The 22,945-nt window shown below is 37.9% G+C and overlaps 1 protein-coding gene and 1 long non-coding RNA gene across 6 annotated transcripts in view; one reads left to right on the forward strand and one right to left on the reverse strand.

Moving 5' to 3' along the window:
• LOC146458520 (atrial natriuretic peptide receptor 1-like) overlaps nucleotides 1-21,678 on the reverse strand; it is a 44,554-nt gene extending 22,876 nt beyond the window's left edge. Inside the window, exons 1-2 of one of the 5 annotated variants that reach the window (XM_085091023.1) lie at nucleotides 21,421-21,678; nucleotides 1,546-2,375 (exon numbers count right to left, since the gene is read on the reverse strand). In XM_085091023.1, coding sequence (XP_084947149.1) covers nucleotides 1,546-1,941 — 396 coding nt within the window. In that variant the 5' untranslated portion in view covers nucleotides 1,942-2,375; nucleotides 21,421-21,678. Of the gene's footprint in view, nucleotides 1-1,545; nucleotides 2,376-8,261; nucleotides 8,571-10,405; nucleotides 10,552-14,235; nucleotides 14,360-18,135; nucleotides 18,315-21,420 lie in introns of those variants that run through there. The other 4 variants (XM_085091024.1, XM_085091025.1, XM_085091027.1 and 1 more) reach the window with 4 other exon arrangements.
• The window catches only part of LOC146458521 (uncharacterized), a 33,460-nt gene that overhangs the window by 4,291 nt on the left and 6,224 nt on the right, over nucleotides 1-22,945 (forward strand). The gene's annotated exons all lie outside the window — the stretch shown is intronic.

Consider the following 22,945-nt stretch of genomic DNA (forward strand, 5'->3'; position numbering starts at 1 on the left):
GATATTAGGGGTTAACGGGTTAAGTGCGACAAACGTTGAAGCAAAAATGACACGTGTAAACCTACTTTTACGCATCCAGTTAATATATCAGTAGTAAAATTCAGCTCTTGGTTGTTGGAAGAAAACTTCAGAACCATGTCTACTCGCATGGAAACTTTTCTCTAGCTGCATATCATTAATCTTCAATAAGTTTTTCACGCCAAGTATTTAACAGTTCAACTAAGTATAAAACACTTTGAAAAGTCTTCAAACACCAAAAGAATCGTTCCATATGCAAGAGGTACTAGAAATAGCATTTTTTGTTCATTAATGGGGTCTAGTAGGCACAAAGACCTCAAGCCTTAATTTAAGTTTTGCTATCCAGAGCAGTTTAATATTTCATGCTATAAAAGCTCAAGTAAAACTAAATTAAAATGACTTTTTGCACATTCTGAATAGATTTTCACAATAGCTTTTGGTGTAATGAAAATGTAAATAAGAACTCCATGTTGGAATCTTGCTGTTATTCGGTGAAGGAGACCAAACTTTTGTTTCGTTTCCTTACGAATCCACTCAAGTCTCAGAACGCATACTCTTTGGAAACGTGTTTTATTCTAACTGGCCTAAAACAGAACCGATCTACGACAAATCCTTAAAATTTAGCAGTAACTGAGTGCACTCAACACCCTTTAAACGAAAACAGTAAGCATTCATATAAACGCTGTTAAATTTTATGATATCCGACAGAAAAGCGGAGACTCTTTGTTTGGCTCGAAATAAACTATTGATTAGTTTCGTCCCGCCTGTTTTGTTCTTTTCCCTCAATAAATCAAAGACTTTACAACTTTGCCCTCCCTTGGTTTGATATTAATGAATTTTACCGTATATCTTTAACACGATCTTTGTAATTTCCGGCATAAGTAAAACAAAATTCTGGAAATGATGGAGAAGTGTTTCTTGTTGTGATGCCTTAAGCCGATCTCCAAAATATATCTTTCTTTTGACCTCTTGAAAAAAAAAATGTTCATAAAAAAACATCTCGCCTTATTAAATTGATGTCCTGGGGTTATATTCACAATTAATATTGGAGGAGCAAGTAAAAAAGAATAAAAATTAAACAAGAGTCCAACATCTGCTAGGAAACAGAATTCGGCGATAAGAAGCTGTTTAGAAGTGTTTTCAACAAAACAGATTCACCAGTCGATTCTGGTACATGCATATAAGTTGATACAAGAATGCGAATATAATAATTAAAAACATCGCATTTTTTTTAGACACGTAATATTTAAGAATATTTAGGAAAGAACTTGCTCTATGGAGACAATCAACTGTAGCTTTTTAACCAGACGCAAATTTGGCTCATAGTAAAGAAAAGCCATTTTTCTAAAAATTGTAAAAATTGTAACAGGAAATACAAAAACATGCAGAATCAAGCACATGATCATTTTTTACGTCAAAATCCCGGTTGAAATTGCGTACGAGAAAATGAGGTACTAATCAAGTATTCAGCTTAATATATACGCACATAAGTATAAAGTGAGAAGCTAAATAAAACCTTGTACTCACGTAAGAGATCATGGGTACGTTGAATGCGGCTGCGTTTCGAGCTGAAGTATTGCAGTTACAACCTGGTCCAATAATAGCAGAGACTTTTGCCTCATACATCTGGTACATAAGCGCGCGAATCGTCTTGTTTTCGTCGTTGCAATTTGTGTCGTTCCAAATAAACGAGATGTTGTTGCCGGGTAAGAGGTTCTCTTGTCTGTTTATCTCGTCCACGGCGATGCTAATCGCTGAAGCATAATAAACTCCTTTCTTAGTGTAGTGAGCCCCCTTCATTGGAATAAGCAGACCGACTGTATAGTTTTCCGCTTCTGTGACGGAAAGTAAATAAAGAAGCGCTACTGTGAAGGTCGTCAGTATCACGAGGCGAATTCTCGCTCCTTTTGATGGCACCCTCATGTTTATACCACTTGATATCCAAACCTATTTTAATCGAGCGTCAAAGCAAACTACTACTTGAAAATCTTTCTCTCGTTGCCTCGCACCTGACTCAGTCAAGCCGTTCATCAACTGCTGTTAATTTCATGCCGTGAGCGTAAAGATAAGACCAACGAGTCTCGGCTTTTGTCCTGTTTGTTCTCCCTTGGCTCTTACAGAAGGTCAGACAGTAAGCGGCTTTCCTTTAGAAATTCTATCCACCAAGGTAACAATACACCATGACTGTTAATCCAGTAACGATAACTCGCGGAATATCCTCAAGCTGTAAATTAGAACTTCCCGATCAAGTGCAGCTTGAATTATTAAATTGATTCTCTGTTTGCTTTGCTTTGTAAGCCAATGATATGATCTTCAAACAATGACGGTTTGTTAGACGCTGTTCCTAGACGCCAGCCCTATCAAAAAAAAAAGGCAAAAATAAGTCAATTTTTAAAGAGTAACGGCAGAGGAAAGATTGAGGGGTGCTTTTTTTGGTCTTTAGCTTCAAAATGGTAAGCTTGCGTGCAGGAAAACTACCGGTGTCCGGCGTAGAATGAAGTTTATACTGCAGGGTATAAGAATCGATAGCCATCAATGTAAACAACGTTGTTCTAGTTTATGTACCAACACAGACTGGATTTGTTAAAGTAAAGGTTTATTCAAGTGGAGAGCAAAGTACAAAAATACTGCCCAGAATATTTGTCATATGACTTTAAGATGGAACTTGAAAGGTAAAGGGCGTCTGCATTAGTAACAGTTTGTCTAATAAATCTTCAGTTTTATGCAAATAAAGCGGTCTCATCAAAAGATTTGTTTTATTTTTTTTAACAAATTGTCGAGACTGTCTGTGTTTTTCATCAATAGTAACCGTATTTCATTACGCAGGATTATAGGAACGAAAATCATCACAGTCATCATATCGAAATACAAAATGAAGCGATTGTAGCTCGAGTAAATCATGTGCTCTCAATCATGTGATATTTGCCTGCTCGCAAACTTTAGGGACACGTTAATTGCTGTTTCCAAGCAGGTGCAAAGGAGGAAAATCGATGCGAGATAGATAAGGAAGTATATTAACCTGACCCCTATAAAACGAAATAATTACAAAACTATACTGCTTTGAAAACAAAAATATAAAAAGAATACAACTTTTTTATCAAAACAAAACAACAGGTGTAGAATATATGAATACATTCGAGATGTTAATGCCAGTGAGAAATGAAGTTGACGCCAAAAACTTCAATTTCAAAGAGGAATAGATCGTTGGTTGGGTGTTGAGAGATCTTTTTACTCGACTCCATAATAGACTGTGCTTCAGGGCTAATAGCCGACAAGCCTCAACTTCAGTTGACATTGTTAAAATGATAACAAGGATTTACTTGTGAAATTTCTTGGCCATTTAAGTCCTTCCATGGCAACCAGATTTATAATAAAAATACTTTTTATTTGTTGAAAATCTTTTTTCACCCATCAGTCTTAACTAGCGGCAGAAAACTGACTTGGAGTCACGAAAAAAATCGTGTTGGCACGAAATTACGTGCATGCTCTGGTAAACGTCCATTTTAGATTCATTACTTACTTTTTATTATTATGATTTATTTATTTTTATAATCTCATTTGAATTTTACGCCAAAATAACTGTACTTTGAGAAAAAGAGTATTTATTTAGGCAACAACAACAACAGCAATTTATTTGTTCCATTGAAGAAATCAGTCCCGTACTTACAGAGAGAGGAAGAATTAACACTATTGCTATCAACAAATTAAAGGGACTATGTCACCCAGGCGCATGCGCGCTTTGATAAGAAGCACTTTGAAATGGTGGGCCCAACTTTTTCAAATACCGTCGGGAAGGAAGCTGTTTTTATCTGTTTGAATCGCGTTCATTTTCTGAAAGTTTGCTGGGTTTTTTTAGTACAAATTTATTTAGTAAATACAGAAGCTCTTTGTTGCGATACAAGCTTTTGCAACGGCGGAAAAGCAAAAATCCTGCGACGAGTCATATGCAAATTAGTCTCAACTGGACTCTACTGCGCGTGTGCCCCAGCTGACATAGTCCCTTGAAATAACAAGATTTCACATAAGTCAAGAGCACAGATATTAAGCGCGATATGAAGCTCTCGCGATGTTTTATCAAACTGCGCACGTGCAGATGTTCGGCATCTCAATGCTATTTTTGTGCGTTTTAAGCTGTTCGGAACGTAGAAAATCGGAATTACTGTTCACCGATGCAAGACTCGTGTGTAATCATCAAGGAAAAGATTCTTAGAATCTTTCAACATACGCATCCTCGAGGAGCAAGTTTACACTGCTGACCTCTAGAGAAGCTGTGTTTAGCCACAGTAAAGAGAAATTTTACGAATTCAAAATACGTCGTCAATTCCTTGGTCAAAAAAGAGCAGTTCTAGTTTAGAGTTGACCAAAAAATGCTTACCAATAGAAATACATAATGGTTGCAAATAAGTCCCGAAAATCATCGTTCCACTTGGTAACACAGGTAACACACATGCAAAATTATCGGACCACAAACAGATTAGGAAGCCTTCTCCTTCATTGAACGCGCAAAAAAATTAGTAAAACAATCACCTTAAGAATATAGTGTACAAAGATGGAAATTTTGTTTAAGCGCTCTACATGTTATCCGGCTCTTTCTTCAACCTTAGTCACAAGTGCAATTCTTCACAACAATCTTAGCAGGATTCCATCTAACACCTATTTTGTTCGTGTGCCCGATAATAGCCTAATAGCCGTCCCTGTGCTAACTGTGTCTCCCCCTCTCCCTTCGGCACACTCTCCCCCCCCCCCCTCCTTTCACCTCCTATTTGTGTCATTTTTTCCGTTGCTTTGATCATATCATGCTGGGCTGGAAAAGTTAGTTTTTTTCAGTAATCGTCAAAGCTGCTCGCTCCAACCCGTTTGAATATTTAGTCCCTTGGTGGCAAACAGCAAGACCAGGAAGACAAATTGACGCAGAGGATATTGTCTATGGAAATTAACTAAGAAACCGAAACTAGAACAATAAAACCCATATTGGCGGTTAACTTTTTGAGGTTATCTTATGATTAACAGGAACAATTGAATAAAAAGGAAAAATATATTTTGAGGGCACGAATTTCAGTGAGGAATATCCGAAAAATGATAGTCCCATTCACCTTAATTCCCCCTCTCCCTCGAACGATACTTACCCCACCTACCTCGGCAAACATAATTATAATCTACAACCTACCTACCTCCCTCCCTCTCGTCAACCACCCCCCCCCCCCCCCCCACCTCCCGGCTAAAACTGGAGGAAATACTGCAAACGTCCCAAAACAAAAGAGTTATGGTCAATCGGTCTTAGTTCAAACATTGCGCGCGCAATATCCTGTTTACGCATTTATATATGCTAGCTTGAACTGTACCCAATACAGATATAAATATCATGTAGCTGCTACCTTTAATTAACAGAATTATCAACACTCGTTTATCCTAGAAAATCAGCCCAATTATTTTAACGAATTATCTCTCCTTTTAATCAATACAAAAACACATCAATTTGCTTTGGCCGGAACATTTTGAGACATTTTCGAATCGTACATGTACAATTAATTAAGAATATTCCTGCCATTGAAAAAAAAAAGGGAAAAAAAGCTTTTAAAATACACACATGCTCTGCAGTTACCGGGTTGGGTTAAAAGGCGACTTACTCGAGAGCCTCGTACTAGGACCTTGCGTTTCTTCGTAGCTAGGAAAGATATTTTTACCTTAAAATTTGGCTTATTAAAATTTTTGAGCCCCTACATAGAGCTTTCGGAAAGCAAGATAGCACAATTCGTCTTTATTTATTTAGGCAGAGATGCCTTGTATGACAAACGAAAAGCTTTTAAGTACAAGTCATTCGATTTAGTGAACTTTCTGCATTTACTTAATAACAAAAAAATATGCCACAGCAAAATCGTTTGACAAGCCGAAAAGCGGAAATTTTAACAGTATAACAAAATAATGCAATTCTTGACGGTGTTTTTTAACTGGAAGATCTACATTAGCAGAGCGAAAAAGCCGGATGTTTTTGTGAGAAAGACGCTGGGAAAAGAGAAAAACGCAAAGCGGTACAATATAGAGAAAACAAGATGGTTCTATCCCTTTTGTTTGCTTCGCAGACGGCGCTTGTCTTGTTTCATGTGCACATATCCTTAGTAGGAGGGTGGACAACTCGGGAAACTTTGAATGAAGCCACTAACTTTCTAAAATGCAACATGGTTTTATCTAGATAGGAACTTGCTACGTTAAAAACGTGTCAGCGATAAGCTCCAAAGTGATACGGTGATAATTCCATCGCTACTATATTATGACGGCCAAAGCTGCATGAAACACAATGTTTAGCGCTTTATAATCCGACGAAAATAAGCGCAATCAGAACTCCACACTGAAAAAGTAAGATACAATAAATACGAGGTATACTCACCGAACTTGAAAATTTGCTTCCGATCAACGTGGTTTGCAAAAAACACCTGTGAAAATCATGGTCATTTGCATCGCTCACCGACAAACATAAACTGAAAGACCTGACAATTAAACACGTCAAGTTGTCAAAGGACGTGTTAACGTTCATCGCCATAAAAGCAATTGAGGAAATTGATCACTTTGTGAAAATTGCGAAGAAAGATTTTACGGTCTAGCTAAAGAGGAAAACTGAACTTTTGAACATGTAAAATTGTATCGACAACCGTAGTTTTGTTCAGTGAAAGCTCTCAACAAAGTCGTCTTTAGTTACATACATGTTGTATTACTAAGGCAAACAAACGCCGCCAAAGGTTGCATAATTAAAAAACATATCGCTAAGAGTTTTTACACGGGGAGCCAGATCTATAGCCATATGGGAAAATCTCTATCCCTCCTTGGCTTTTGAGCCCACTGATTGTGAATGAAATCGTCAGGTACTCGACTATCAATTCAAATGAAAGCCATTCTGCCATAGGTTCGACTCCTGTTTGGACTCGGATTTTGTTCCGCGAGTATGCATGTGTCGCTAACTGATATTATATATATTTCTCACTTAGACAAGACACCGGCGTACCATCTTTCATACCTCTTTCTATAAGTGATACGCCGCAGTTGTTTTGTGGGCAGTATGACTAAATGAAATCACCATTTTTTTTAACTTCAGATTTTAACTGAAGGGGCAGTGTCATGGGAATTTTTTTTCACAATAATTTACTAAATTTAAATTTTGTCAATATTTTGTCCATACGGAGTTGCCTCTAAACTACCATTTGTAACAATGAGATGAACAGAATGGACTAATACGTTATTAACATTTTTGTCCTAGACATGGGGCAAAACATGACAACGCCGACACTTTTTTTGTGCCCCATCCGTAGCCACAAACAGCGAAAAGATTCACGAAGGTTAAAGCTGTCAGTTTGTAATGAAAATTTCTCAGGCCATTATTTTTTGGCTGCAAATGATGACAAAGAGTCATTTGATACTATTCCAGCTTTAAGCGCGGCAAAATCTATGCATTGTCGCAACATGGAAGCAAATAATAATAATAATAATAATAATAATAATAATAATAATAATAATAATAATAATAATAATAATAATAATAATAATAATAATAATAATTGCCAAGCCCGAGCCAAAGAACGGCTGCGTAGGAGGCTAGACATTGCCCAGTTACTTCATGCCATTGTTTCTAATTAATACGTCTAAAAGGGGGTGTTTATTTATAGGAGGAAAGAGAGAGAGGCGGCTTTATTTAAGTAGAGAGAATAAGCTATTTCGTTCGGAAACTGAAGGCGCTAATTTGACACTTTCAACAAGTTTTAGCCTTGTCAGCCAATGAAAGGACAATTTGCAGCCCAACAACATTAAACACGAGAAATTCTACCAACATCTTGAGAAGCGTTTTTCGTCAAAAACCTCATAGGTGTTGAAATGAGAGGCTTTCACAGAAAATATTTATCATTAGACTGCCGATGAAAATTGGCCTGGTACTCAGGTCGCTTGGAACGGCCATCAAATGTCGTCACCACACTAAAGGCCAAGTAACATGGACAACATTTTCGCGCAAGTTTTCCAGCAACAGTACTGCATTTACAGTTAAAATTGTTGGTTGCGGGTATCACCAACTTTACGCACAACAAATTCCCATGTTGCAGAACACAGACGTGTCGTTTCAACTAAAAATCTCAGGTTTCTAAGCAGCACCATTGGGCAAAAAATTGCGTGAAAATACTGGTATTACTCGACCTTACGATTCCGGAAGAAATGTACCTATTTTCGTGATAAACAGCTTCGCTGAATTTGTAAAGACTTACAGTGGAATCGTAGATTCGGTGGTTCGGCAATGAGCCACAGGTAAATCAGTTCTGCCATCATAAATCACTATCTTCCGATCAATATCCGTGAGTGAAAAATGCTCCTGCAAAGATTTTAAGTAATTGCTTTGCGGTCGGTTTGCATGCATTTATATCATTAATAAATTCTTTGAATATCTCTCAAAAAAAAAAAAAAAAAAAAAAAACGCTGCAGGAGAGCCATTCATCAGTTCCGAAAATTTTAATTTAAAATAGATTGCTTTCTCAAAAAACAATCGAAATTTGCCGATCGCTTTTGAGAGATGTTGTTTGAACAACTCACCGCGGACTGATCATGAATCAACTAGCACAGAATGCCTTTTGTACTATCAAAGCCGGGTTATGAGCGACTATTTTTAAAAACGGGTCCGCTTTATTCATGCTTCTTTGAGAGTGCAAAGAAAAACAAAAGATCATGTAGTCTTTTTTTCTCTCTCGTCTCTCTTTTCTTTCTTTCTCTCTTTTTCTTTTTTTCTTTCCTTCTTTCTTTCGCGTCATTCCGAACCTTCTCGGGGCCACGAAACCCGTGTTTCGATGCCGTTTCACGAGAAGTGCAAAAGCTTTCATCGACCACTTTTTCAATACCCTGCTAGAGCTCGTAGAGTACCTTTTCAAAAATACGGCTTGACACATATAGGTTTTTGAACTTTTAAATGATTTTTTATGTCCCCTACGCCGATTAATAGCTTACCGCCAGGAAACCTGAAGCTAGTCAAAACAATTTCGCACTAATGGAGCAGTTAATCATGTAGACACTGCATGTGTGAAACGGAACTCATTCAATAGCCTTCTTGATCTCTGTTATAAACTATTTGCTCTGCTCCATTGTATAATTTGCACACAAAAGGGCCTCATATGCGGTAGATGATTGTTTAAAACAGTTTTCGGCATGTCTATGGCATAGTTTGTTTAGACGAGCGGTCGCCCGCTATACCCAACGAGAAGTAAAAGCAGCAAACTTAGTGGACACCAAAGCAAACTTTCGCGTGCGTACCAGAGCGGGTGTTTTCGCTTTACTATCACAGTCTGCAGTGATCAGTTAACACAACGTTTCATGATCGCAAAGCTGGTTGAAATCCAACGACACTTATTATTCCTATATCAGTAAAAAGAAACCACCAAAATTTGTTTTAGGGTGACAGTTAAAATTCCTCAGGCTCGGCGATCAGTGAACCGCAAGGACCCGCAAGAAAACTGCTGGCTATTACTCGCCGATTTTTTGAAAAGGAGGCCGGTGAAAATTGAGCAGTTTTCTTGAAACGACAACAAAAAACGTTTCCTTTTTTTTTTGCCTCGGGAAGGCTCAGAATGACGGGGAAGAGCAGAATACAGGAGAGGGGAAAACACTACACGACCTTAATTATGTCTTTATATTGGCGACTTTGGACACAATTCGCGCCGCAATTTGAGGAAGCATGACTTGCGCGGCGCAGCCAGTTTCAAAAAATCCAGCTGCGATATATACTTGTACATTTAAATGAAACGAGTTTGTCTCTATGACGCCATAAGAAACAGAACTATTTGAAACCTAACAGAATACTATAGCAACAGACTAGACAAAAGTACAGCCACGATGCAAATAAAATATCTCATTTGTAGTCAAAATCGCCTGTTTGAACAGTGTCAACAAAAGAAAACAGAGAAATAGAAAATTCGTCTGAAACAATTCACTTTGCGCAATAATTTACAATCGACCAAAACTGCGTAGAATTGTTCAAGGAAAGCAGATAAGCATGTGTAATATACCCACAAACTCGAAATAGCTAGATTTTAAAAAAAGCAATTTAAGTTCGGCGACTGTGCATAAAAATCAATATTGATGAAAGATAAATAATGAATATTATTCACCAGCTTAGCGAAAGCGACCTGCAATGATATAGGAAATCGATTATCTAAAGAGACTTGAAAAAGGTAAATTATCGAATGAGCAATGTGAACTAGTTTGTTTACTGACTAAGAACTGAGTAAAGACCGTCACAGACATTCAACAGAATTCAGTGTAACCTTGCTAACTTTACTTAAATGCCCCCTAGTTGCCAATTCAGGATGCCTTATGAACACATTTAAAATATCGCATGGTATATCACAATGCCGTTCATACCAACCTGAAAATTTTCACCACAATGGAGCTACGTCGATGGAAAAATCCATGTGCTTAAGAGTTTATATGGTCCTTGCGAACAACGAGTAATTTTAATCGGTGCTTATCACCGTTCGCCCAATAAAAACGGAAAACGACGTCATTGTATGAGATCGTTTTAAAGTAAACGAAAAATTAAAATATGCTAAATATGGAGAGAATACGCTCACCATTACCATACGATATTAGCATTAAAAATTACGATAATATTTGTTTATCTACTAAAATATAAAGTTGAACCGATTTTTCACGCTTTTTAAAGTGTTTTAACCCATCCCCTTAAAAATTGTCGTGTTCCATCGCTCGCGCGACCAAATTTTAGACAAAAAGGAAAAAATATCGGATTCATTGCTTGTTCCCTTTCTCGGCTGTTTCCAAGGTAATACTGATGTATATTGTGGCTTAGATACAACTTCAAGTGAATCAGATCGCTAAACCAACTCTCATTAATAACGACCTGTGAATGCCCTTTAGAGCGGGTCGTTACAAAATGGCAGTTTTGGGGAAGATAGATATCATCTCGAAGATATGTATCATTAAGCTCGATTTTTGACGCGCAGTTTCTCGAGAAAAACAGAAAGAGAGACCGATGCGAAGCGAAGACTGTATAGGGATGGCCTATCAAGTTGAACGTGGTTTCTTAGTCTTTTTCGGTACGGAAATTCATTTTTAATTATTTTTCTCCAATAACACCTTACCGACAATAGCGACAACTAAACATTAATATTTCCGAGTAAGGTGTTTCGCACTTTCGCAATCAAACGGAAAGCTAAAAAAAATAAACCTCTTACCGGTCTCAAAATGAGATCGCCGATTCCTTTGTCCGAAAATACGATTTTAGACCACAAAGACGTAAATTTTTAAACCAAAGAGACCGAATTCACCGTGAAACCTAACTGTTACTCGTAGTCACTCAGACAATTCATCTAAATTACAGGTTACAATGCAGCTGTTAGATCGGCAGCAAACTTTACCTTACTTTAATTGTATTATTTTATGAATCGACAACGACGGAGGAGAGTGGATACCAACAATATGCAAACGATATTCTTGTTAATGATTTGGAGATGCGAAAAGCTTTTAAATTGTTTTAAACTGTGTTTTAGGGCAACATAGGTTAAATATCTCTGTCGTACATATTCAAACAATGGTAAATAATTATTCTATATTCTTGTGTGGTTAACGCTTTGAAGCCATGCCTGACATGTTGAGGTTAACCGACCGAAGTTTTTAAAATTGAGTCAATTTGAGCGGGGGAAACGAGAGAGCTAAAATAGTTGGAGTTAGCGGGGAGTTCAAGTAAACCGAGTTTGAGTTAGCTTATAGCAAATGAGAATACCAAATGATCACCCAAGGTGAATTTTCTTGATATTTTAATGACCTTGTCCAGAGCACTTTTATAAGAAAAGTATGGGGACAAGATAAGAGAATTTGTTCTTTGATATTAGAGGTTACAGGGCTAAGTAGCTAGCCAGTCGTGTCCTCTGCGAGATAAAGTTAATATTCATCGATTATGGCCGGCCAGCTGGCCAGGGCCTGTATGTCATACAACATGCGCCTTATTTGATATCCCTATAAATTGGAATACAAAATCAACTTGGAAGAATTGAACACTTATTGGAATTTTATAATTCCATTTCGAGAAAATAAGCCAAAAACGTCAGTGGGCTTTAATTTAAATATGGGTTTGTTAAATAGCCAGCATGGTATGCCTCCTGCCAGTTGGGATTTTTAACCATTTTAATGTTTAATCTGGATAACTTTAGTGCCAATAACTGAATTAGCTTGGAGTGGCTAAGTGCACTCTCCACTAAAAACAACGAATTTGCAATATTTTACATTCACCTCTTCATATAGTTTTGACTAGCCAGTATAATGAGAATATTTGTGTCAACTAACACAGTGTGAACTGTGCAGAATATTCAGATGCATTTTAAAAGTAGCTGAAAATTAATGTCTGCCAGTCGTCAGCTCACGTACTGTTGTTGCTCGGATCTACTTATCATGAGAAATTAAAATCTTTTCCTTAGAATTTTCCCTAGCTTAGGGGATTGAGCTAAATAAATCCAACCTGTGACTGAATAAGTTGAGTTGTGCTAGTATTCACAAATTAATCCCTCTAAAAAAAGGTATTGGATGCGATAGTCTCTAGCTAAAACTACCGTTTTGGAATCTCCGCTTTGGCAAGTACAGTTGTGAAGAGAATCTAATTCTGCATATTTATGGCGGGACTTTACGCCCTTTTATCTCCCTTCCTCCTAGCTTTGTTTTTTAATAATAAAAGAGCCATTAGTTTCTTGTTGATTGAAATTTCGAAGTGACCCTCCGGCGAGAGTTCAGGTTTTCGCCAAATTTAAATCCGAAAGTGGAACTGCCCTGAGGCGACTGAAACCTGACACGATTTGATCAGATTCAGTTCATCTTAGAGACAAATGGTTCAAAAATGATCTAAATATTTTATTCATAGCTCAGACTTTTACGATTCTCCTAATTCATTGCCATACAATATCTTTTCACTAAATTTGGCTCAAAATAACGATGCCGCATCAAAACATTTAATTCAGAGAATATAAGTCGTCTTTCAGTGCATTTACAGGTAGGAAAGAAGGAAGCTCGAACTGATTAATGAGTGGTCTTTGATGCTTTGAAACCTTACACCTTGTCTGAAGCAGAACAAGCAACGTTAACACCACAGAAAAGCCCAGCTTAATTTGAATAGTCACAGTTTAGGATTTTAACAACAGCCTCGAAATTTGAAAGCGCCTTGTGCATCCTGTACCCTCCACAACAAATTTCATTATGTGTGTTTCTTAGTGTTTGAAGAGAGGAGACTCCGAGTTGGGGAGAAGAGAAGGAGGCAGGAGTGCCAGAAACCATAATATCGCAAAAAGAAGTGCAAAAAATCGCAATAATGCGTCCAAAATCGACGAAATACCGAAACTTCATTTTCAAATGTCAGGTTTTTACCCCGAATACCGCAACATAACATCGCAATTACCGCAATATAACAACGAAAGAAAAATGACCCGAGACCACGATAACAAAACCCCCATTTCCCCTACACAAGTTTATTAACCTTAAGTGTTTGGCATTAAATTTGTTTTTTCGCTTCGATGTAAAAAAAACGGAGGCTAACTTATATTTAGCGCGAACCAACTGAGCGGAATACTGAACGAAATTCCCATTTTGCGACTGAGCTGAATTTTGTCAAACTCAGAGGCGCTTCTAATTTTTCAAACATTTCCAAAAAATGGCGAGAATTAACTACAAGATGTGACAAACCCCACGCTTTGCGTGTATTTAACGTTATCAACCTAGCTTTGGTCATGAAATAAATAGCGTATATGGATCAAGTTCAAACTTTGTATTGTTAGTAGATGAATGGGTATTAGGTAACCGTAAATAACGACGTTAAGCTAAAAGAAAGCGCGTTTTCCAGCGACCATATTCCATATTAAAGTGGTCTGAACAAACCATTTTCTGTCTGCTGGTGCGACAAAAAGCAAATAACAAGAAATTTAAAACCCCCCTTTTTTTTTTCAAAGCGTGGTAATACTAAAAAAGCGTCTCTTCTTTTACACCTGCAGCACACACAGAAGCTCAAGTCTTGTAGTCAGTATACTGGCCGCTTAAAGCTTCATTTCTAGTATATCTTAAACACACTCAACTCTACATACAAAATCAGTAGATCTACCACCTTTCGTCGGTGTGATATCAAGAAAAACGTATATTCATTCCCCTCAATTAAATGACGAACGATATGCAAATCTAAGGTAAGATATCAGTCATCCAAACCTTATCTTTAGTTGAGACTATACGGCCAGTTGTTCCTCTAACGATCCTTTTCTCAAACTTTACCACTCCGGCAAGGGATAAGAAGCCTAGTACAAACAGCTCATGACCGAGAAAACACGAGAAACTGAAATTAAAACGAAGCCCAAATCAAAGACGGGTCTCGGTGCGAGTTTTTTCCGTGTTTTGCTCAGGCAAAAACAAAGCTGTCGCTATATATTAGAGAGTGTGTGGATTATGATAAATTAAGATAAGTAAAGGCGGATATGAGTCCACTCCTACTGAAAAAGCAAGCATTTCAACTTCCTGACCGGAATAAATTCCGTGAAACCCAATAGCTCGCAATTAAAAGGACAAAACAATCATGGACTAATCGAAACACCTGCTCCTTCTAAAACCCTACACATTTCCTCACGGTCACGGAACTGCACGCTAGAAAGATGAATTCTCCTATCTGATCACATCCGGCTTAATACTAATTCGAGTTCTGAGAATTTAAAGGTTCATCAAGGTGGTAAGAGCAAGTGATTGAGTCTTTTGACACAGCTCCTTATATAAATGCTAGAGAATGGGCTAATGTTGTAAAGAGAAAACGATGTTGATCACTGGACATAAATATTAAATTATTCTGCGATTTTTGAAGGAACAATTTTTTGCCATTTAATGATGTTTTCATTTCTGGAGAAAATGACTTCAATATGGGAATATTTTTGAGGGATCGGTTTCAAAGACATTTATCATCGACAAGAGACTGCATTTGACCAGAGGTAAAGCTGATTGAGCTGACCGTGTAGCGACATAAATGCTTTATGACAGCATACGGGTTATAAGTACGTACATTATGATCATCCGGGTGTTTGTAGTCCTGACGAGGGCTGTTTGAGATGACATTGACTGACGTTCGACAGCTCGAGCAGAAGTCGACCATTTCAGAGGAAGTCATCATCTGAGTCAAGAGGATGACTTCCGCTCGGGTTGTTGAACTGTCAATCAATGTCACAACAAACAGTCCTTCTCAGGACTATACTCAGCCGGATGATCATAATGTACTGGGTAATGTAATGGGTTCAAGCCATTTACAGTTTGTTGTTAAGTAGTTATCGTTCCAGTCACGGTTCGTTCTGTGAATCTACCATCTCATTTTTGGCCTCCTTACACGTAGCTAATCACAAAAAGTTATCACCTTTACTGAAGAAATTGAAAGGAAGTGACAGCACTACAATGAGGTGAAAATCACGAGGCTGTGAAATAATAATAATAATAATAATAATAATAATAATAATAATAATAATAATAATAATAATAATAATAATAATAATAATAAATAATAATAATTTTTCTATAGCGCTTATTCCTGAAAAGTCCACAAGCGCTTCACATCAAATTGCCTTAAAAATTAAAAATTAAAATATAACTAAAATAAATAAAAACTTAAAATCAATTCCCAGTGTTTAAAAACTTTTTCCTAATTAATCTCAACAATAAGCCTTTCTAAAAAGGAAAGTCTTCAGACCTTTTAAAGCTACCTATGGAATCGCACGTCGCTCTGGTGGAAGGGCATTCCAAAGCTGGGGGGCACATATAGAAAATGCCCTGAACCCGTATGATTTGTGTCTTCAGATGCCCCGGGGTGAACTAATGTCCGATCCCAGGGACGGACAATGTGGAACTCCAGCCCCCTAACTAATGTCCTAATCTCCTAATGTACTCTGGCAACCAGGGGAAGGGGGAGGGGTGTTACTCCTCGAAAGATTTGGTGGGGGGGGGGGGGGGGTTACTTTAATAACTTTGTCATAACACCATCTCATTCTTATCCTCTTGCTTGTGACTTTCTCTGTTGCGCGGCTTACATGTACGCTCTTTTTTATTTTTAAGAACGTCTTATTTTGGGGCTGAGGCTGATCGTTCTTATTTATTTATTTATTTATTTACTTTTTTTTTGACAATTTGAGCCTGAAAAGTTCTTAAGATGTTCTTTAAGTTATTTGTTCATTAAATCTATGCGGACGTGACCAAGATGTGTCAAGCTGTTCGTGACATGCTCTTTTGTGCGGCGGACATGTACTCTAGTGCTGGGTACAAGATGTCCGTATTTATACTGTTCATTTTAGAAACATTTGGTAAAAATAAAAATGTTCTTAACTGACTCTCAGCCTGGGTAATGTTCTTAGTATGTTCTTAAATTTTAGTTAATCACAGCCTCGACGCTGTTATAAAAAAGGTTCTTATATATTGATATATATATATATAAAAAAAGAGTGCATGATATGACGTCTAGAAGAATGATTGACCAGTACTGTCGGTATGATTTTTTTAAGCCATCGGTAAAAAAAAAAGTGCGATATAAATATGACTCTCCAGAATGACCAATCTAAAGACCTTAGCTTTGAAACATATTTTTTGAAAGCAAAAACACATTTGCTGTACAGCACGTGTACAGCTTATTAAAACGTCAACTAAAATTAATTTTCTGACCGTTACGAATGAATAAACAATTATTTAGTGAGAGCTTTTTGTCAAAGGGAGACATAACATAGAACGTGATCAACAAAAACATTTTGTCGCCCACGTGTAACTTGGAGGCACGCTGTATGAGCACACCGAGGTTAAATTGTTTCAAACATCTTTCTTGCCGTGTCAAATTTTAAAAATTTTTCATAGGTTACCCAAGAGTGTGACAATAATCAAATGAATGACAGCAGATCAGGACGTAATTCTCTCAAGTTTCAAGGATGTGTTTGTAATTGGAACAAAGAGAAACCAGAAAAGACTAAGAACCAACTGATCACTGAGTTAACTAGAGTACATTGTAGAGAGGCACTTATTGGAGTATGAACGCTCATTTGCAAACTGACGTTTTCAACTCCGGTGCATTCGCCTAACTATTCGCCCGCCTCAGCCAAATTCACTTTCTCATCCCTTTCCTCGGTCAGGCTAGTTTAGTTGAACGTTCTGCTTTAGTTTTTACTCTGTCGATCATTAACCATGTTAAGTTAAAATACATCGATTAACAATAACAGTTACTACGGCCCTTCTTGTCACGCTATTTTGATTCTCGACATTCCTGAACGTACCTTTATAATAGGACGACGAAACATGTCGGTGCATTTCCCAAATCTGTACACTATCGGTCCTTGAGAGAAGCTCTTAAAAATCGGCAGTTGCTAGCTGGCATGTAACCCGAGGGCATATATGCTAGCATGATTGAACAACAAAGAAATAAAAACACTTGATTGCATATCATTTTCATTTCATGAGGCCGGATGAACAAAGAACATAAGTATTTGTCCACCTCTACAATGAAAGCATACTGACAAAAACCTTTTGTCACAGAGGCTTCTATAAGCGTTGACTAAATCGATTATAAACTCGACTATTTGTTTGAACGACTAATAAAATCAGCAACCAATATATATATTTTTTACTCGCCTAATCCAATTAGTCTTGAGCGAGCAAGCAAAGCGAGCAAGCAAAGACACAGATCCCCAAGTCACTGAAACCCATTACGCATTGGTTTTCAACAAAAATGTACTCGTGTAGCTAGTTATCGCATCATCTTAATCGCTTTGCAGTGAGTGGATTTAAACAAAGATCGATTATAACTACTTTAAAATAGTGCTTCCCAAAACTGCAGCAACACGGGCTATAAAAAGACAATTCTGGCAAAATGGAAATACAGTGGAATACCGATTTTTGAACCTCCTAGGGAAACTGAATTTGGTTCGAAAAATCCGGAGTTCCAAATGTCGGGGGTAAAAATCTAACCGAAGTAAATCCAAGGGAAGTAATTCTTGGCTCGAAGAATCGGGAGTTTCGAAAACTCCAGGGTTCAAATAATCGAGATTCCACTGAAAACAAATAAACCATAAATAATTGTCAATGAAACAACTACGGCTAACTTACTGTGCAAATTTTTCCTCGGTAAACAACATCTGATGCCAGATTTTTAAGATGCGCTGTTCTCAGTCTGCGTGTGTTATTTTAATATAACGATGCTGGCCCCCAGGCCAGCTGCGGGATTCTTCAGTATTGTTAAAATTTCAGTCACGCACATTCCAAGCTCTCCCTAATATCAATATTCCGGTTTTCAAAGGTGGACCCTACAAGCACAGACTCCCTCGATCCTCCTAGAAAAATCGAAAGGAGTTTTTTTTTCTTTCTGAAAAGAACGTGGACCCAGTTGTTCAAAGCCCGATTAAGCTTATCCTGGGTTAACGTGAACTTTGATTTGAGTATATTTACTAATCCGTAAGGATTCGTCCAAAAGATATTTGACCCTTTGTTTTGCCTCAGAAATTTCTTTACCATTAGCTTAAAAATGAGCCTTTAAAATCATCTTTATAAACGAGCTGAAAACCTCGGTTAACTTTTAATCGTGGATTAGCGTTAATCGGCTTTCGAACAACCGGGCCCTGGGTTTTCTTTCCTTTGGTCGCCGGATTTTTCTGGGACGATATTTTTCGTCTGTGATAACCACATAAGGCGGTGTACATGAGCAATTCTCTTTGAGTAAGAGAAGCGACATCATTTATTATGGTCGGCCGACTTTGGTGGTGCATCATTTGTTCAAATCCACAGGCCATTATATCGTGATTAAAATACAACATAATTGCTGCAATTAATTCAACATCACGGGCCAGCTGCTTACGGTTGTCTTGTGTAAACACGGCCAGAAAACTACTTTAGATGTCGTTTTCCTGTCTCGCTAAAATTTTGCGTCGCGGAAAAGTTTTGGGAACAGAATCCCAAGCCTTAAATTTACGAGCTATTGTTTGTTTTCCGAAATTCCTAGCTGGCTTTGACTTCGCTCTCTTAACCCTTTAACCCACTAATATCAAAGAACAAATTCTCCTATCTTGTCCTTATACTGTTCTTATAAACGTACTATGGAGAAGTAATTCAAATGTCAATAAAATCCACCTTTGGTGATCATATTCTTAATTCTCATGACCTCAGGGGTTGAATAAGCATTGATATTATAAGGAGAAATTTGATGCTGATCACTGTTAGTGCACCTGAAACATGACAAACGTCTCAGGATTTTGACCCTTTAGATCCCACGTCAGTCTAAAGGAAACCTTTGCTTGTTTACTACTTTCCACAAAGAACGTTCTGGCAATTTCCGTCGTCGGTAAGAATGCGTTTCATCTGAAGTTGATGCTTCAAACTGAAGAAAACTGTGTACTGAATGGAAACAGAAGGTCCTAAAGGGAAGAGAAGATCTCATAAAGTTTTCAATCAAACGAACTGCTCAAACAGTGTGTTCCATTCATCTTCCAACCGAAATTCCCGAGATTGTTTTGGTAGTAAATTTAATGGTAAACAACCCTAGAGTAGGTTGAGTGGTGTTTGTTGAAAACCCGCCTCGCGACCTTTCAAATGTATCTCTTGGACAGTACTTCCGTCCTTATTGGATATCAATAGAATGGTTCTTTCCCGGCATCGCCTAATCGACCAAACCGATTTTTGTTTTTGGAAAGTAAGATTCATTCTTTGCTCTCCGCACTGATTCTTTAATGAAAACACCCTCCGGCATAAAAAAAAGCAGTCGTCCGTAGGTAGGGGGCAAAAAAAAATTGGGAAAGGGTAAGTTGTGGGTTTGAAGTCTCTTTGTCTTATTGTCATTATCGATATCACCATAGTTAACAATCACATAGACATAAACAAAGGACAACACGAATTAAGATCAAGATAAAACTGAATAACTAAAGCTTGTAACGCTTTAAATATATTTTATGGATCTTGAAAACTAATTTTGTTTTTTAAATGAGCTATAGAAGTTCTCATTTGGGGTCTAATAACTTTCATTAACGCTCTGTTTAGCCGCGCATGCACAATTAACTCGCTTTCAATTTCAGCTCTGCATCCGTCTGGAGTTATTCTCGGCTCATGCCCGAAAGGTTTTCAATTTTGCAAAACACCATTTTGTCTTGGACATCTTTGTGCTAGCTTCAAAATAGATTATTATTATTATTATTATTATTATTATTATTATTATTATTACTTTATTATTACTATATTATTATTGTTTGGTCTTAAAGTGACTTAATGGGGTTGATACATAATCGGACGTCATCAAGGACAAAGATAAACAAAATGGCTTAAAGAAAATAATTCTTGTGCTGCCATTTGCCCTGCACACTTCTCTATTTTTAGGTTCAAAGCGTGAAATATGACTGATATCAACACCACATCAGACAACTGCGGGCATTTACGATATAAAGCCAACATCGCCAACACCCACGCACATCGGCTCGACCATTGAACAATGCAAAATAAAGTCAACGTGGCGTAGAAATATATCAGAAATATTTCAGCGGCTAAGTTCAAAAGTAGAAAGTTTCATGATAAAATCAAAAAAAAAAAAAAATCCTTTAGAATTTGGCGTACCGTTGATGATCAAGGTTGAGATTGTACTGTTCTATCATGCTACATCGAAACGAACTTGTTTCTTTCTCGTTTATTTTAAATTCGACAGCACTGATTCGAACCAGCATTAACCCTTGATTTAAGACAAAAGATTCTGAGCAGATATAAACGATGGGGAAAACACATCTTCACAAAAGAACGACGTGTAGAAGACTGTAATGACATGGGAACAGGTTAAGAACTTAGAAGATATTCATCAACTTCTACGGTACAATATAAATACGTGAACAATATATGGATTAATAAGGACTTCCTGTTATTCCTTTATTGTAAGTACAATAGTTGGCGTGCTTAACTATGCAAACAATAATTTTGGTCTTTAAAAGCGGCACGTCAATCAAAGCAACCTTTATGTGAAATGAAACTGACAGGAGGTCACGAGGATAAAAATAATTAGAAAGGAATTTGTCGTTCTCTATTTCATTGTAAGTTCGTTTACCATATATTCTACCAGATATTTTATTATGTTTCTTTCGCATAAATAAAAGTGTTTTTCTCAATAACAATAATAATAACAACGTCGAATCGAATAGTCACCTATTCACGACCCGATGAACTGCATATCGGCCGTGGATCCGCGTGGCACGCATGCACAACATTGAGGATTCACAGTGGGTTCGCAATTTGGAAACCGTATTAGCTACATATTAGTTGCGGTCAGCACATTTGCAATTGCATGTTGTGTTTTAGATTCGTGATATTTTATAGACTAACCCAATAGTTAAGATGGAGCTCTGATAAGGAAAATGAATAACTAACCTTGGTGTGTTCTTCGATTAAGCAAACTGCTCTATGGTCCTCTATGCAGCTCTATCATGCTGAGATCCCCTCAATTAATTCGAATCGCAAAGCAAGCCGGGGAAGCCAGTAAACCAGTAACCACGAAAAGACGACTTTCTACCTGAACTGCTAAGAGGACTGTCAAATGCGGCGATCCTTGGAGCGAAAAGCCAGCTGGAATAAGCCTAAGACATTTAGATCGCCATTAAGCAATATTCATTCAAGTACAAAAGGTCGAAGTATTCAAAGATATCATGTTGCTGCAAGGCGCCGCTCGCAGGAGGCTAGGGAATTGCACTGATTCATGGGATTGAAGGTATAAACACTTACTTCCGGCAGCAAAAGAAACCACAGACTTTCTCAAAGTCCGTTTTCGGTCACTGTTTCGGCGCGTAAGAAGGCGACTTGAGGCAAGTCTAAAAATATCAGTGCAGTATATTTACACGTTGTGCGCGCGCACCTATCTTATCCAGATTAACCAGAGTTTCCATATTGATACAAGGCCCTGACTTCACATGACCATTTCGAACCCAAAGCCCGGTATGACCTCAGATCAGTTGTTACTACTCAGTTCCCTACGACGTTGTCTCCCGGTTGGCGGCTCAATTCTATTTGAGGAGAAAGAACAAAGAAGACCTCTGGGGAGCAGTGAGTATGTTACTGCTGAAGCTGGTCTGAAAATCACAGAGCTTCTCTGTGAAAGCAGTCAGCCCATGTAATAAAATACATATGGTAGTATTAAATTGGTCTCATGCTGGCAAGGAAGTCGCGTCGAGGTGGTCCGAAAGTCGCACCGAGTCGTCAACTAAGCGCGAGCAAACGCATCCTGGTCGCCAAAACCTAGTTATTATTGCGGGAGATTCTATTCTAAAGTATCTCCAAAGTCATAAAATGTCTAGGAACTCGCGAGTTAAGGTATCATCCTTTCCAGGATGCACAACGCAAGACACGCACCGATCTGGTCCGAAAGTGGCACCGATCTGGTCCGAAAGTCGCACCAAGACGCTTCTGTTGACCGCTCTGGTGCATGGTGTAGATTCGCTCCTATAATCGTACTAGTCGGAGAGGTCTGTTCTGGTCTGAATCCAGACCGCCCTCATGTAATCAGGACCTAATAAGCGTCAACAAGAGAGAATGATCATAGCACCATCATGGCGTCACGACCAAGGAAGCGCGGGATTTTGTTGAGTTTCAAATGACGGCTGGTGGTTTTATTAGATGCCAATCCCATACACTTCAAATTTTTTTAGTCTCACGCAGTACTGAGATGAACGAACTAGGACGAAGCTTCGGAAAAAGCTCTAGTTAGGTAGATACTGTTGCTTGTTTTTCGAAATATGTAACCCAAAAAACACACACGTGCATGCACATATCCAATGACCCATAAACTATTTCCAAGCTAAAACTATCAGTCCGAGCTTTTTTGAAACGGAATTTCCATCTATCCTCGCGTCGTTTTCAGTGCGAACGCCACCGAACAGGCAATACTGCTGATCACTTTTAA

Source organism: Pavona decussata, unplaced genomic scaffold (assembly GCF_977016875.1).
Source record: "Pavona decussata unplaced genomic scaffold, jaPavDecu1.1 SCAFFOLD_233, whole genome shotgun sequence".
Taxonomy (NCBI): domain Eukaryota; kingdom Metazoa; phylum Cnidaria; class Anthozoa; order Scleractinia; family Agariciidae; genus Pavona; species Pavona decussata.